The following is a 17477-nucleotide window of genomic DNA, read 5'->3' as shown; positions in this document are numbered from 1 at the left end:
ACCAGAGGGGGGGGGTATCCTGGTTTTCAAGTACCCAAGCTGGGATAGGGTTAAAAGCACGTACGTATCGGTATGATGTCTATGTAGTATCGTACACTGCTTTTAAACAGTCAGACCCATAAAGTTGTGGAATAGGAATACGAAGTATTCTTTTATGTATTTACTAACAAGAGGGACCGGCGTTGCGCGTGGAAAACATTTTTGAAAAAAAAACAAAATTTAAAATTTTTAAAAAAATTTTCAGCCTTTAACACTCCCGGCAACACATGAGTGTCCACAACAAATTTCAGCTCAATCGGTCCAGCCGTTTGGCCTGCTATACACAAGATATAGATGAATTTTTTATATAGATTATGTTATAAAACAACTAGTTTTACGATTTGAATGAAAATCAACGTATCAAGAGAAATATACTGCAAAATTGCGTTGTTTCATGTTTATTGAACTATTAAAAATCATAATTTGAATCTAGTAGTCGTCTTCCTATTCCACAGTTTTATGGGTCCTGCTGAACATTTAGCATTTTAAATATTTTGCCAGTAGATGTGAAAACTCAGACTCAAAGTTTGTTTGGGAACTCACAAGAAGGCTCATGGCTCGTCAAAGTACAAAAGTGTTAGTTCAAAAACTATCAAGCAACATTTTTAATTTTTGAAAATTTACAAAAAATGCATGGAAAATTCGCGAAATTTGACTTTGTTATTTCGTTGTTCCTAAAAAAATGTAATTTCCAATTCTGAATTTGATTCAAATTTATCAGTAACCACCTTTTATCTTTAGCTATCACTCCATTAAAATTTGCACATGAAAATTATCGAAAACATTGAATATTATTCTTATTGTAAAATGAATGCGTTTTAGAATGAAAAACAAAAATATTTTTAATCGAAATTTCTATGTTTCTCAGATCAAAATAAGCAAACACCGTTACTGGAAAATTCCACTTAAGGGATTGAAAACTAAATAAATTGATCAATGAAAATGAAATTAATCAAGTAAAAGATATTTGATTTACAGAATTTGTACGATATTGCCTTTTTTAAGCTTATTTATTTCTTTTTACTTTTTACACATCTGCAGTATTACATGTAAAATTGATTAATATAACTAGTTAATGTATTATTTATCGAAAAGCTTCATTTGAAAATAGAAATATAGACTAAAAGGTTATTGATTATCTATATACATATGAAAAACGGAAACCTGTAATACAATTTCATTTTAATAGAAGTTTACAAAACCTAATGAAAAAATATTTGGGGTTAAAAACTCTTAAAAAAAACATATTTTTTCAAAAATATTTTATTTTATTTTTGTATTTTACAAAACAAAAAAGCTAATTAATATAAAACCTATTATAATATTTGGATTTTTTCTGTTAAGGCCATAATCTACAATTTTCTGTTTAGGCCATAATCTACAATTTTCTGCCCAGGCCATAATCTACAATTTTCTGTTTGGCCCATAATCTACAATTTTTTGTTTAGGCCATAATCTACTATTTTCTGTTTAGACCATAATCTACAATTTTCTGTTTAGACCATAATCTACAATTTTCTGTTTAGGCCATAATATACAATTTTCTGCTTAGGTCATAATCTACAATTTTCTGCTTAGGCCATAATCTACAATTTTCTGTTCAGGCCATAATCTACAATTTTCTGCTTAGGTCATAATCTACAATTTTTTGTTTAGGCCATAATCTACAATTTTCTGTTTAGGCCATAATCTACAATTTTCTGTTTAGACCATACCCTACAATTTTCTGTTCAGGCCATAATCTACAATTTTCTGCTTAGGTCATAATCTACAATTTTCTGCTGAGGCCATAATCTACAATTTTCTGTTTAGGCCATAATCTACAATTTTCTGTATTTAAATTCTCTACAGTTCCTTTCTTCTTCGTAAATTCTAAAGTATTAAATATACGCTGTCCAGTTGAAACCTTAAGAATCATTGAAAAACAATTTTCCGTAAAAATTATACCAGAACTAAAATTCTGTGATTCAATCTTTTTAAAATTTTAGATTTCGTTAGAAGCAATTTATTTACACATTTTTGTTACCTGAACTTTTGATTTTGAAAGAAAAAAAGGTTCGCTGAGTTTTTTGGGCCATGGAAGTATGTATTTTTTTTATTATATTGTTGTACAAATTATTTCGTGTTTTGGCAGCATTGAAAAACAATATGTATGTATATACAACATGTATATAGAATCTTGCAAGGTTTTTTACTGCCTTACCAAGTTATCATCATTTAACTATTATCTGCATCAAAAATTTATTTAGACAAATTAGATTTTTATAAACAAAAACATTTGTTTAAAGAATAGAACCTTAAATCCAATAAGATTTATGTGTCACGTGGTTGATAAGTGGCCTTTAATATTAAAAATATTCTTGACAAAAAATGAGTAAAGTGGCATGTCAGATTCAAAACGGTACTCTTTGTATTTCTGTCTAATCAAGGATGAATGAAAAATGGTTGTGAGTTGTACATAATCTTACTTGAAATTATGTTCACAGTCCCTTTCAAAACATACTTTATAATACTTAAATCTTCTATATTTTGAAATTTAATCAATTAATCTTAACTAAGATTGAACTCTTATTTTCAATCATAACACCTCTAATTGAAGAGCTATTGAAGAATAAAAATTATATTGATATTTTACCAAATAAATTGGCTTTTGCATAACATTGAAGTTAAAGGATCACTACCACTGCACCCTTCGATTAGAAAAATATTAGATAAAAAACATTCAGGTCATTCCTCACGATAAAAAAAAACACATTTAAATCAAGAATCATATTCTGTTCTTACTGAAAATAAAACAAAGTAAATGTAAAATGTTTTTTTTATTAAAGAACATTTTTAAAAAAAACTATCGTTTTTTCCAGAAAACGATCGTATTGTTGTTTCGGTTTTCAAAAGTTCAATACGAAGAAAAACGAAAACGATTAAAACCCCTACCCATCCCTACCCCATGTAGGTTGAAGGCCAGAAAAGCAATGTTGCAATATAACACAAATACAAGTTTTAATTAGTTTCTATAGACTCTAGTTGTTTATTGGAACTTACAAACCTCACACAATATGTTGGAAATATGGAAACACAATTAAATTAAAAATTAATTATTATTATTTTGAGATTTTAAGTGAAAGCACAAGATGCTTGGTATTTAAATAGGCCTGATTTCTAGTAGTACTTGTAGAAGATTACTTTAAATTACGCCTACACTATAAGTTCTTTAAAAAAGTTTAAGAGATTGCGGATAACTAATATAATAAATAAAAAATTATCTTTGATTATTTCAATTAACATGATCATGACGCATTAACCTTTAAAATTTCAAACTTTAAATTTTTAATCTTGAAAAAGTCTACATACGATATGAATATCTATTAAGCTTCAAGAAAAATTAACATAGCGGGAATTGATTACTTCCCTACTTCCCTCATACTGAAATTACTAAATCCTTACATCTTTGCAACCAATATTAAGCTTGCATATTTCAAACTTTGATTAAAGGATTTGAAATATCAAAGATCCACGACATCGTATTAATTGTGTACACCTTCAATATTTCAAACTTAAATTATTTGATACAAAAGAATTATAGGTTGAAATATCTAAGGTCTACGACATCTGGTTGCAAAAATATAGGGATTAGAAAATCAGAGTTTGTGGCAAAACACAATTTCTTTAATTTTTTTTAGATGAATATGAGGAGTTGGCAACAGAGATCCTTTTTTACCTGGAGATAGTTATAGTAATCTGGTTCGGAGCAGAGTTCTTTATCCGTCTTTGGTCTGCAGGTTGTAGATCCAGGTAAAGGAGCAGAGTTCTTTATCCTGGTCTCCAGGTTATATATCCAGGTAAAGGAGCAAAGTTCTTTATCCTGGTCTCCAGGTTGTATATCCAGGTATAGGAGCAGAGTTTTTTATCCTGGTCTCCAGGTTATATATCCAGGTATAGGAGCAGAGTTTTTTTGGTCTCCAGGTTATAAATCCAGTTATAGGAGAGAGTTCTTTATCCTGGTCTCCAGGTTGTATATCCAGGTATAGGAGAGAGTTCTTTATCCTGGTCTTCAGGTTGTATATCCAGGTATCTTTAACTACTGTTCAACCACTCTGTCCACAAACCTTGAATGTCTATAACCATTGTGCTCCAAAAACTTAAATATATTTACAGTCTTTGATTCCAAATTTTGAATATCTTGAACCACTGTGCCCCTAAACTTTGGATAAATTTAACACTGTGCTCCCCCCCCCCAAACTTTGGAAATATTTAACCACTGTGTTCCTAAGCATGGACATTGTATTTCAGACTCTTCTGAAACTATTGGTTTCGGATATCAGGTGACTGCTTAGTTTCCTGTACAGTCCATAGAGAATACAGAATACAGAGCTAGCACTAATATCCTCTAATACATAGAGAATACAGAATACAAGGCTAGCCTAATATCATTTAATACATAGAGAATATATAATACGAACTAGACTAATAATCTCTAATACATAGCGAATACAGAATGCAAATCTAGCACTAATATCCTTAAATACATAGAAATACAGATTACAGAGATAGCACTAATATCCTCTAATACATAGATAATACAGAATACAAAGCTAGTACTAATATCCTTTAATATATAGAGAATACAGAATACAGAGATAGCAGTAATATCCTTTAATATATAGAGAATACACAAACTGAGATAGCAGTAATATCCTTTAATATATAGAGAATATAGAATACGAGCTAGCCTAATATTCTCTAATACATAGAGAATACAGAATACAAAGCTTGCACTAATATCCTTTAATACCTAGAGAATACAGAATACAAAGCTAGCCTAAAATTATTTAATAAATAGATAATACAGAATACAGAGATATCACTAAGATCCTTTAATACATTGAGAAAACATAAAAACAGAGCTAATATAAATATCCTTTAATGCAAGAAGTCATATTGTACGATTTAGAACCAAATTAATAAGTGTGAACTCTATATATCTATATATTCTATGATCTATTGTTCAATATTGTTTAGGTTTCAAGGTTGGATGGGAAGAATGTATTTCATGAAAAGTCCTTTCTGTCTGATAGATGTAGTTACCATTAGGAACAAAAATATTCTTTTAAATAATGAAGAGAACTCAACGAGGGCAGGAGGGCAAACCACAATTTCTAGCCCGAGCCACATTTTCCTATTTTTTCCGTCCGAACCACTTCGAAATGCTCGTCTTTCCAATATTATTTTTCCAATCTTTGATGATAAATAACTGTTTTATTTTATTTGAATTAAAGTTTTAAATTTCTATATTCTTGAAAAATTTCCCTTTCTACGCTTATTTTCAAATAGTCTTAGGATAGAATGCCGCAAGATATTTCGAGTTCATAGAACTTCAATCTTTTTTTGTTAATTATAAAAAAACATGTTTTTTTCCCCCGGTTGATTTAACCAAAGAGATTTACGTTTAACCAAAATAAAGTTTGACATCATGATTCGAAGATTCTAACACGCAGTGTAATCAATGCAATACTTTAGTCTTACCATATTCTAATTAAAAAAAGTTTTATCTTCAAGAATTGGACACTTTCAAAACATAATAATGGAAGGACAACAATTCCAGGTGGCTTGGACGAGAAAGTTAGGACAATGCGGTTCGGACGAGAAGTTGTAGTGGCTGGTCTTCCTCCCCTCACTCAGTTAGTTTTTTAAATTAGAATTTTCTCATTCTTGCATTTGCAACCTTATGGTGTTAACCATAGATATTTCCGACTTTGACTAATAGATTTAGCAGCATTTATGGTTTGAAATAGCAAAGATTCACAACATTTTAGATGAAAGCTTGTGTCAGGTGTTTGGTTAACACCATAAGGTTTGAAAGATACAAAGATAAGAAAATTCCAGGGAGTAAGGAATAAAAGGGAGATATAACTGACGCGGTTCGCCCTACCATATGATTATACATGCTTTTGAATATTTCTTATACAAATGAAGTACCGTCTGCAAAGCATGTATAATCATATGGTAGGGCGAACCGCGTCAGTTATATCTCCCTCCTATTCCTTACTCCCTGGAAAATTCTAATTTAAAGAACTAACTGAGTGAGGGGAGGAAGGCCAGCCACTACAACTTCTCGTCCGAACCGCATTGTCCTAATTTTCTCGTCCAAGTCACGTGGAATTGTTGTCCTTCCATTATTATGTTTTGAAAGTGTCCAATCCTTGAAGATAAAACTTAGTTTAATCAGGCCAAAGTTAGATTAAAGGGCATAAAATATTATCAAAGATTTACAACATTTTCGATGAAAGTTTGGGCCAGATGTTTAATTCTTTTGTTTTTACTCGCAAACGTCACTTTCCACTGTCTGGTGTTTGTGTGGAAAACATGTTTAATATTATCAAAAACATAAAGAAAAATTCATCAGCAACTTTACTTTCATGTAAAAAGAACAAACAATAAAGCAACTTTTCTGCTGGTAGAAAATAAAGCAAGGTAAACTTGTAACAAGTTTAAACTCCAAAACTGTAGTCCAAAGGGTCTAATTGTATTTTTGTGTGTGATCAAATAATGATTTTTAAAACAAAAAACCTTTATCTGTTTTCAAAATAAATTTCATTTGTTTAAGTTTTTCTATCAATAAATTTTTTTAAAGAATATATTTCTCTGACTATGCAAACAAATCAGAGGGGAAAAAAATCCCAAACCGACAAATTTTAGTTTTAATTTTTGATTTTTTTAATCAAAAATATTTTTGGTTCGGCAGTGCCTCCCTTGTTGTTCTCTCTGGACTAGGAGAACGAGTAGTTGCTGCATCAGCACTGCGTGGTCTGCGTTTTTTCCAAATCCTTCGTATGGTCAGAATGGATAGACGCGGGGGTACATGGAAACTTCTAGGAACAGTTATATATGCTCACAGACAAGAACTCATCACAACACTTTACATTGGTTTCCTTGTACTAGTTTTCTCCTCTTTTGTAATATATATGGTGGAGAAAGAGGAGAATGAAAAATTTAAAAGTTTTGCCCACGCACTATGGTGGGGAGTGATAACATTATGTACGGTTGGTTACGGTGATGCGGTGCCAGTGACTTGGAAAGGAAAGATAATGGCTTCTTTTTGTGCACTATGTGGCATATCATTTTTTGCCCTTCCAGCCGGAATTTTAGGCTCAGGATTTGCTCTAAAAGTTCAGCAACAACAACGACAAAAGCACATGATCCGGCGTCGTATTCCAGCCGCAACTCTTATTCAATGCTTGTGGCGATGTTATGCCGCGGATGAGAACTGCACAAGTGAGGTCACGTGGAAGATGCATCTCGTGCCGCGGCATAGATCCCAACCTGTACTCAAAACACAGTCGTCTTTTGTTCAGCGTTTACCCACCCTTAGAAGAAACAGGAACCGATCTACTGTGCAAAAACAGGAAAATTCATTTAACAGAGTTTTATTTGACAAAACTTATATAAAGGAATTGAGTCTTTGCCACAAACTCTAATTTTCTAATATTATATATTAACCCAATGTTATGTACCAAAATATAAATTCTGTTACATCAAATAATCTAAGTTTGAAATATCAAAGGTTTATACATTTAGGTTTCAAATATATAGGGATTAGAAAATCAGAGTTAGTGGCAACTCAATTCGTACAAGTATTTTTTCCTTTTTTGGTTGTTTTACTGTTACCGAATTTTCAGGAGAGGGGGTTTTCTACAGAAAATTTTGAGACTCAAAGCAACATCTGCGATGAAACTGATCAGACTAGAAAGTCCGGAGATAAGCCTGGTTTATCAAGAACAACCTCAAAACATTCACGCTCCCTTTCTCCAAATCCTTCCAGGAACCCGTCGCGGAACATTTCTCGAAACCCTTCCCGAAACCAAAGTCCTCGGGGCTCCAAAGGTGCGTCACGAGCTTCCTCTCCGTTCCCGTGGAACAACGCTCTAAACTTCAATGCAACTCTGCCCGCAGCTCCTCCTAACCATCTTGATAGTAATGATCCAGCTCTGCCCTTAATGCTCTGCTCTCTTCTCCAAAGGGAATTTTGCATGAAATCTCCGAGAAGACAAAGGAAGAATACGAGCAGTAAGGTGAGCAATTTTTTAAAATAATCTAAAAGTTTAATACTTAAGAGATACTTAAATACTTAAATGAAATAGCACTCCAAGTGGTAGCATTTTTTGAAACACTAGACTTTTAAGGCGCTTCAAGCCCTTTTTTTTAAATTGTACACATTTTTCTTTGTATACATTGTAAAATAATAACAATGAGATTTTGCGGATTTTATAAAAATATAATTTTTATGTTTTCAAAATTGAATAAAAATCAAATTTGGTTGGGCTTGATCAATTCAGCTGTTTTGACGTTTATTGTATACGAACAAACAGACACCCAAGCAAAGTATATATATACTAGGCTTTTAGGGCGCTTCGCGCCCTTCTTCTATTTCAATTGTGAACGTGTTCTCATTGTAAAAATTAAAAAACAAAGAAGAAAAGAATTTCGCGGATTTTATGAAAAAAAATGCGGATTTTTAAGATTTGAAATCTTTTTAAGTAAAACACAAATTTTTCAATTTTTGATCATTCATAAACCTTCCCTGGGGTCACGTGAGGTCCCATACAAAATTTGAGCCCGATCGGTTCAGCCGTTTTGACGTTTATTGGATACAAACGGACAGACAGACAAGCTAAATTTATGTATAGATATTATAGATAGAAAAAATTCGCAATTTTTTTTCTTCAGAAAATGTTTACAAATGTCTATTATGTGATGTTCCAAAGGTTCATGAAAATGTATCACAAATTATCAGCGAAAAGTTTCAGCTAATGGCAAAATGGAAAAAATGTTTTACCAAAGAAACCCGTATATATATTTCTTTCCAGCAAATTCTTTTTTTTTTGTATTTTGATATTCTTGATATTCTTATTAAAGGGATCGTGACCGGTTATGTAAGGTAGTTAAACTGAGTATGCAGTGTTGTGGAAAACGATCTTTCGGAATCTTTTGAGAAATATTAAACTTTTTAAAGATCTGTAAATCCGGAGTTTGAGCGCAAATTCGACTTTCAAAACTCCTATTTTGGGGGTGGATACATTTTCAGAATTAGTTTTTTTGAATTATTAAATAACGACGACATAAAATGTAAAAAAAGTTCTACAATAAACTACAGACATCATATATAGGAACATGTTGAGAAAATAAAAATTAATCTTATCACCGAAAATAAGTAATCTTGTTCAATTATTAGTTTCTATTTTCTCATTATTCTGGTTTCTCATTATTTACAAGATTTTTTTCAGATTTTCTAGAACTAACATTGAAACGACATTTGAAGATATTGTAGAAATCTAAATTCAAAGAAAATGAGAAATTCAATATAATAATGAAAACGAAATAATTGATTCTAGCATTGATTTATTGACAAATTTCTTTTGAGAAATATGTTCCTAACCATCTAATTAGATTACTGTAAAATTTTTACTGTATTTTTCACTGTCGTTATTTAATAATTTTAAAAAAAAAACTAATTCTGAAAACGTATCCACCCCCAAAGTGGAAGTTTTGAACGTCGAATTCGCGCTAAAGCTCAGGATTTACAGATCTTTAAAAAGTTTAATATGTCTCAAATTAATCCGAAAGAAGTTTTCCACAACCCTGTAACTCAGTTCAACTACCTTACATAGCCGGTCACTCCCTTTAGCAATGCTTATTTCAAAAATAGCTACAACCACGCCGTTTCAAATTTGAACCCCCGCTTAAGATCCTTCCTTAATATCTAACTTTAAACCGGCAGTATGTTGTTCAGCGACGTAGCTTAAATTCTTTAAATTAGATCCCTAGAAAAGGTTGAATTGTCTTCTCGATAATAAAAATTTTAAATCCTAAATCAAAATCAAAATCATGTTTACAATCCTACAGAAGAAAGCTTGCCAAGAACGAAAAAGGCAAATTTTATTAAGTACATACTCCGATCCCATCGGGAAATATTTTGTCCAGATTTTTGAATGTAAAATTCTGTAATGCAACAAATCGGGAATTTTATAGATATTTCCAAATTTAAAAAATCATAACTCTATTTAAAATAATGGCCTGGGTAGAGGAGTATACAGGGGGGGGGGGCTACGGGGGCTCGGAATATATGACTTCTACTGGGTTTCAAGTCCCAAAGAAAAAAAAAAATATACGCCTGGTTGCCCGGCTTTAAATAAAAAATGTCATTTAATTCAATTACTTTTTTGAAATTATTAGCACTTCGACTCGAGGCTAAAAGGGTATAACGTTCTGAAATCCGTCTACATTCCCTTTAACTGTAAACTATTTTGTTGAATGGTCCTTTAATTTGGCAGTCAACTCCGGGGCTCCGCTTCCTTTGTGCTTAAACCTTCAATTTCTTTGAAAGTAAGATGAAAGCAAGCTTTCGTGTTTCCATCCATTCTTAAATTAAATTCAAAACTTTAAATTTTCCATGGTTCAACATGAAAATAAACTTTGTATCGATAATACTCAATGAATGGTATGTCAGATTTAGCAGAATGTTTGAACACATTTTAAAAAATATTTGTACAACCGATAAAAAACTAAGGGATCAATATTGTGATACATGAAAAAAATAACACCGAAAATAACACTGATAGTCAAATTTTTAGTCACGGTATATCTTGGCCGTGAAACCTGTGATATTTCAAACATAAACTATTTGATCTATCAGATTTAATAGTTAGAAATAATCATTTACGACATAATCATTAGCTAGGTATACAAAGCCTGGAAGGGGGACTTAATCTATAAAAGTCGGGGGGGGNGTTTAAACATACAATACAGTCCTTCAGTTTAAACATACAATACAGTCATTAGGTTTAAACATACAATACAGTCCTTCGGTTTAAACATACAATACAGTCGTTTAGTTTAAACATACAATACAGTTCTTCAGTTTAAGCATAAAATACAGTCATTAGGTTTAAACATACAATACAGTCCTTCAGTTTAAATATACAATACAGTCATTAGGTTTAAACATACAATACAGTCCTCCGGTTTAAACATACAATACAGTTCTTCAGTTTTAACATTCAAACTGATTGCACCGGGGCCGGGACCATACAAGTTTGGAATTGGAAGTCAACTGTAATACTCAATTAATGATTTCAAAAATCAGACGTTGATTTTTAACTTAAAAACATTTGCCAAATTTTAACTCTGACAAAATATATAGACCAAAAACGACCCAAAAACAAAACAACTAAAGGCACGTCAATAACTTGAAACGTTATTGGTAAAAATCATTTGTTTTAAAACATCATAAAAAATCATAAGATTACTTACATGACGTCTTTCAAGTCTACCGTTTGTGGTTCGTGAAATTGTTAAATTTATTTCTTCTATAAAAGTTTTATAGAACTGATTTCTGTTTTATAAAACTGATTTCTTCTTTATAGAACTGATTTCCGTTTTATAGAACTGATTTATGTTTGATAGAACTGATGTTTTTCTATTAAAACTAATTTCTGTTTTTAATTTAAAAACTGATTTTGTTGAATAGAACTGATTTTTGTCTTAGAGAACTTATTTTGGTCTGATTTCTTTCTACATACTTTATCATATTTCTGTTTTATATAACTGATTTATTCTTCAGTGAACTGATTATTTTTATTAGAACTTATTTATAGAACTGATTTCTGTTTTTACAACTGATTTCTGTTTTTACAACTGATTTCTGCTGTAAAGAACTTCAATTTCTGTTCTGCAGAACTAATTTAATACTTTACTCTAGGATCTATTCTCAATAATTGTATTGTACATATAGAAAGCTCAAATATATGGCAGCAAGAAGAAAATTCAAGGAAGCCCTGCGGCCTTATGATGTTAAAGACGTGATAGGAATACAATGAGATATATCTTTAAACATATTTCAATTCTTTCTTATACATTATTGATCTAAGTCTACTGCCCAAGGGCGAAAGGATTTAAGTTAGTGGGCATGGGTGGGGGGGATAAACCAAAAATGTTTTAATTACCCCCCCTCCCTCCGAGAGGATTTTACCCCCTCCCTGCAATTCACACCCCTGCTTTGAAAAAAAATTGTGAGAATCCCCCCCTTTCAGAACTACAATTTACACTTCCTGAGTTGCTAAGAAAATTCAACCATCAATTTTCAACCAAAAAAACATTCCATTCCCACCTTTTTTTAAAATAGTGAAATAACATTGTTATATACCTAGACCCATTCCCCATCCCGTTCTTGCCAAGAATGGTATTAAAAAATTCAATCTACTTCTTCGCCTGAAATTTTCAGAGCGTAATAATTAAAATTTCGAAAATCTTTAATCCATCACTCCTAGAATTTTTAAGGACGTAAACCTGAAAGGTCCCCTTTCCCTTTTCCTCCCTGAAAAAAAAAATAGTCCAGCCGGGATAGGATTAATGCTGAAGATGCGATCAAAAAAAATAAAAAAAATCAATAATTTCATAGCTTTATTACATTGGGTGGTAAGGATGGGGTGTATTCAAAACCAAGACCGAATTTAAAGAATTTTAGCCGCGTCTCAAATTGGAGACGCGGCTCTAACTGTTGGTTACACTTGAAATTGTATTAAGTGTTCCGAAATTTGAGCCGGTGCTCAATTGGAACCAGTTCTTAGCAATTTAGCAACGCGGTTTATGTTCTTTAAATTCGGCCTCCGGAAATATTTTTCTGAAATATAAAATCTGTTTACCATAGGAATTACTGGATTTTATTAAAAAAAAACATATTTAAAGGAATATAAATTTCTAATCTCTATATCTTTGCAACACAGGGTTCATATATGAAAATTGTTCATATAAATAATACATTTGCCTATTAGTAATGCAAGCTTGAGCATAGTTGAATTTATTTGTTTTATAACATTTTGCCAAATTATTACATGAAACGATTTTCAAAACGATTTTACCAAAATTTTTGAAAAATCGTTTGATTAAATTTGCCCGATTAAAAATTTTGCATAATGTAATACTAGCAAATTTACCAAACATACAATTTTGAAATGGAATAAACAACTGAGATTGTTGTGCAGAGCTTCCTAAAATTCTAATAATTTTGAAAATTTACAGACAGTTGCCCAGCCCTACTGATGGAACTTACTCTTCCTTATCCTTATAAATTATTCCAAATGGTCAGAGGAAAAGAAAAATTAGAAACCGAAAAAGGAAGAATCTAGAATTAAAGAGATTTTAAAAGCATTAGAAAAGAATTTGCTAACTATGATTGATCAGGAACTTTTTTTACTTTATTTCAAAAATTCATGAGAAACAACTTTTAACATGTCAAGCTAGGAAAGACTTGGATGGTGCTTTTTACATAGGTTTAAAATTATACACTATCATTATGATTGTAGCAAATACCTACTCCATAACAATTTACTCGAGATGAATCTATCAAGGTCTACTCGTTACCAAGATCAACCACGACTACTCTCTGATTATAAAAGTCACACAGGCAATATCTCAACAAGGCTTAAATCCCGGGTTCTAAAGGACACACAGTCCAATGAAATTGCTACCAGGCAATTTATTAATCCTATTCCTGCTGGGGGGGGGGGGGTAGACCCCCCCTACATAACTTAAAAAATATTGGTCTTTTCCTACATACCCAAAGCCCTCCCTTTAGGCCTAAAACCGGGCTTTAATAATAACTGCCTGAGTCCTCAGGAACACTGCCTGAATGACTGCTTTTTCATGTAACAAACTAAATATTTGTTTTGACCCACTTCCACTTGTCAGATTTTGATGAAATTTAGCTTTTTGGAAAGCCTTTGACATAAGGAAACGAATTGCACAAGTTTTGTGAAAAAATTGCAAACTTTTGCAAGCAACCTGTCAAAGGAAATTTGCACATTTTTAGTTTTTCTTGATTAAAAATTAGGTTATTTAAAATTTTGCAAAAATGTTTGCATACTTGAAATGGCATGGTCAAGGGCTTTTCAAAAATGTATAATTTTTCATTTTTTTGGACAATTTTTTTTGCAAAGCTCTATTATCAAGCTTACTATAGATTCAATGCTAAATCAACAAGCAAAGATCTCTGCTTGTAATGTTTCAACGAGAACACAGACTTCTTCTAATACCATAATCAAAGCAGAGTCTCCATCAACTAACTTTATTCAATAGCTTAGGTTACAAAGTTAACAGGAATTGACGTAAAGTTTAAAGTTTAAGGTAGATATTTAAAGGATTAAAGAGAATAGATATGACGCAGTTATCTAAATTATATGTCATTGAATTCTTCCGAAACTACATTTATATCCACTATTTTTAAAAATCTGCATAGTAACGGCCGCAAAGTAAAAATGTTTGGCAAAAAAAATGTATCATGTTTTTCTTTTCATACTTCTGGATAAAGTCTATAGAGAAGATTTTATTGTTCTATTTTTGCAGACTTGATTCAATTGTTCATTTCTTTTACCATTGAGTTCTAATCCTTACTGATGTTCTACGCAAACTATCTGGTTTTTCAAAACTTTTGGAAAAGGGCTTTTTTAAATTTTTTTAATTTTCTAAAATTAAAGATTTAAATGATTAAAGTGTTTTTTTTATATTTTAATTAACGAAACCTTCCCCTAAATTAAAATTTAATTAAAGTATCCCCATTGAACTATGTGAAATTTTAAATTTTCTTTCAATAATCCCAAAATTATTTCTTTTTTACCCTACTAAATAATGTTTGCATAAATGCATTCTGTACATTAATTGCAGTACTAATTGCCAAAATATGGTAATTAGCGAATATTCATATATTTGACTATACTGGGAGTTTTTTTTGGGGGGAGCGGGGTGTTTGCTCGTTTGTTTGTGCATGTTTGGTTAGTTGTTCTGATAAAAGTTCTTTACCCCCCTTGCAGAATTAATAAAGACTCAAATGATTTTTTATTTATTTTTTTAAATCCACCATTTTAAACATAAAAATCTGCGAAATCTTAATTTGTTATGATTGTATTATGTATTGTAGCAAAAGGCTCGTAAACATGATATTCTGTAAACTTGCAGTATGCTGTAAATGATAAATGATTAAATGTTTTAAACTTGGAATTAATTATATTTTTCCTGGTTGAGAAATTGCCTGTGTAGCAATTTCATTGGACTGAGTGTCCTTTAGAACTAGGGAGTTAATCCTGGCTGAGATTTGGACTGTGTGTCCTCTTTAGACCCCGCAAGTTAAGCCTGGTTGAGATAGTGCCTTTGTGGCATTTAGAATCGAAGAGTTGATCTTGGTAACGAGTAGACCTGGATATATACGTCTTGAGTAAATTGTTATGGAGTAGTGAAAGTAAAGAAATTAATCTATGCAACCTGATGGTGTAAACCTTGGACTTTTCAAACTGAGATTTCTTTATAAAACTGAATTTACACTTTGAAATATCAAAGATCTACTACATTAAGTTGCAAAGATATAGAGATTGGAAAATAAGAATTTGACTGAATACCTTTGAAATCGACCATTATTACAGAAAAAAAGAAATGATTAGCTTTAATTACATTATTTATTCTTATATCTCGTTATATTAGAATCCTACTCGGCTGGTCATGCTGATCTTGTGACAAAGGTCAAAAACCTGTCCGGCAGGCTGGATCAGATTCTTGGAAAACAGGTTGGTAACAATAACAATAACAATAACAATAACAATGTCAACAACAACAACAAATATTTTATATCAAAACCCACTTAATAAAAACAAAAAAAATCAAGTGATGAACTTTGTTACTCAAAATAAGTAAAAAAGTATCTCAAAAAGCCTTTAAAAAAATCTATAAAATATGCAGTAAGTAGCAGAATCTTTTAAAATGCAAAATTACTAAAAAAAATATGATTTAAAAATCTTAATTAAAATTGTCAGCGTTCAAATCTAAATAAAAATAAACAGGAATAGTTTTCAGAAACCTATTAATTATTCAAAAAGTAAAAAGAACAAAACAAAAATGATAAAAGACACAAAAATTATTATAAATTTTTTATAAAAAAAAACATACAAAGACATTATCAAAACATTACTAACGTTAGGAAAAAAACAGCGAAAAAAGTATTGAAATAAAAGCGAATATAAAACTTTTTTTACAAACCATACAAATACAAAAATTTAAAACGAATTCAAAATTTAGAAGAAATTGACAAGCGAGAAGATGCAAATGTTAAACAAACAAAATTTATATTGATTTACTAATTTTTAAGTCAAGGATTTAGAATTTAGGATTTTAATTTTTCTTAATGTTGCGTGGTATCTTTAATGTCAGGATCGATTCAGATCGATCTATCTATCTATCTATCTATCTATCTATCTATCTATCTATCTATCTATCTATCTATCTATCTATCTATCTATCTAGGGAACGAAGAGTAAGGATGTATATGACTCCAAGTCCAGTCTGGCGAGCAGGATTGTTAATACCGAGAGACAGGTTGACACAATAGAGGAGAAGCTTCAACTCTTTATTGATATGTATGAAGAAGATAGAAAACGTCTCAATGCATTCACCTACGCAGTGCCCCAGCCCCCACCCTGCACACCATGTCCGGACACGCCCATTTCTCAGATAGTATCTCCTCCTGCAGGTACGCCCACTTTGGGATCCCGTTTAAAACTATACAAAAAAATATACGCCTAAGAAAATTAGTTTTATCTACGAACTAAAGCGGGAACTTTTTTTGGATAAAGTATCGCTAATCTTTAATCTCAATATTTTAAATTTGAGGATCAGTGCTTGATCTTTTTTAATTAAAGGTCTGAAACATGTTGTTGGGGAGTTAGAAAATTAGAGTTTGAGGAAAATTATCAGTTCTTTTGGTCAGAGTGTACTATAGATATATACTTTACGTGTCTGCCTCTCTGTCTGTTTACATCCAATAAACGTCAAAACAGCTAAACCGATCAGGCCCAAATTTTGACTGACACCAAACGTGGCCTCAGGGAAGGTTTATTGATGATTAAAATTACAAACAATGTTCGATTTCATAAAATTTAGAAATCCACATTTTTTTTATAAAATCCGCGAACTTTCTTTGTTTATTGTTTTGCAATGCATTCAAAGAGAAAATGTTCACAATTGAAATAGAAGATGGCCGCGAAGCGCCCTAAAAGCCTAGTACTTGATATAAACGCGGAACACATATTCCATTTCAGCACATATTCAACAATTGATGTTATAAGTTTGATATAAAAATGATTATGACTTTCAGTTATTTCAGGTTTAATGTCAGGTGAGCGTGAATCTTGAAAAATAAAATAAAATGTTTTTTTTTTTTACTTGAACATTAAACAGAATGAAATGAAAACATTTACCAGAATTGAAAAGATGTTTTAAAATCATTATTATAATATGAGAAAAAAAGTTTTAAATTGAAAAAGAGAAAATTATTCAAAAGGCAGTGAACAAAATGAAGCCGAAAGGTTTGACTAAATTTCTTCCACACAACCCCCCCCCCC

The 17477-nt window shown here is 31.4% G+C and overlaps 1 protein-coding gene across 1 annotated transcript in view; it reads left to right on the top strand.

Moving 5' to 3' along the window:
* Positions 1-3170: 3170 nt before the first annotated feature.
* LOC111714168 (potassium voltage-gated channel subfamily KQT member 4) overlaps positions 3171-17477 on the top strand; it is a 26960-nt gene continuing 12653 nt past the window's right edge. The window contains exons 1-8 of the mRNA XM_023489217.1: positions 3171-3177; positions 3720-3831; positions 5059-5130; positions 6782-7442; positions 7716-8108; positions 11832-11901; positions 15565-15647; positions 16381-16606. Of these exons, the coding sequence (XP_023344985.1) occupies positions 3171-3177; positions 3720-3831; positions 5059-5130; positions 6782-7442; positions 7716-8108; positions 11832-11901; positions 15565-15647; positions 16381-16606 (1624 nt within the window). The remainder of the gene's footprint in view (positions 3178-3719; positions 3832-5058; positions 5131-6781; positions 7443-7715; positions 8109-11831; positions 11902-15564; positions 15648-16380; positions 16607-17477) is intronic.

The sequence above is a fragment of the Eurytemora carolleeae genome, unplaced genomic scaffold, assembly GCF_000591075.1.
Source record: "Eurytemora carolleeae unplaced genomic scaffold, Eaff_2.0 scaffold1111, whole genome shotgun sequence".
Lineage (NCBI taxonomy): Eukaryota > Metazoa > Arthropoda > Copepoda > Calanoida > Temoridae > Eurytemora > Eurytemora carolleeae.
The sequence above is the reverse complement of the archived record's forward strand: the minus strand, read 5'-3'. Positions and strand labels throughout refer to the sequence as shown.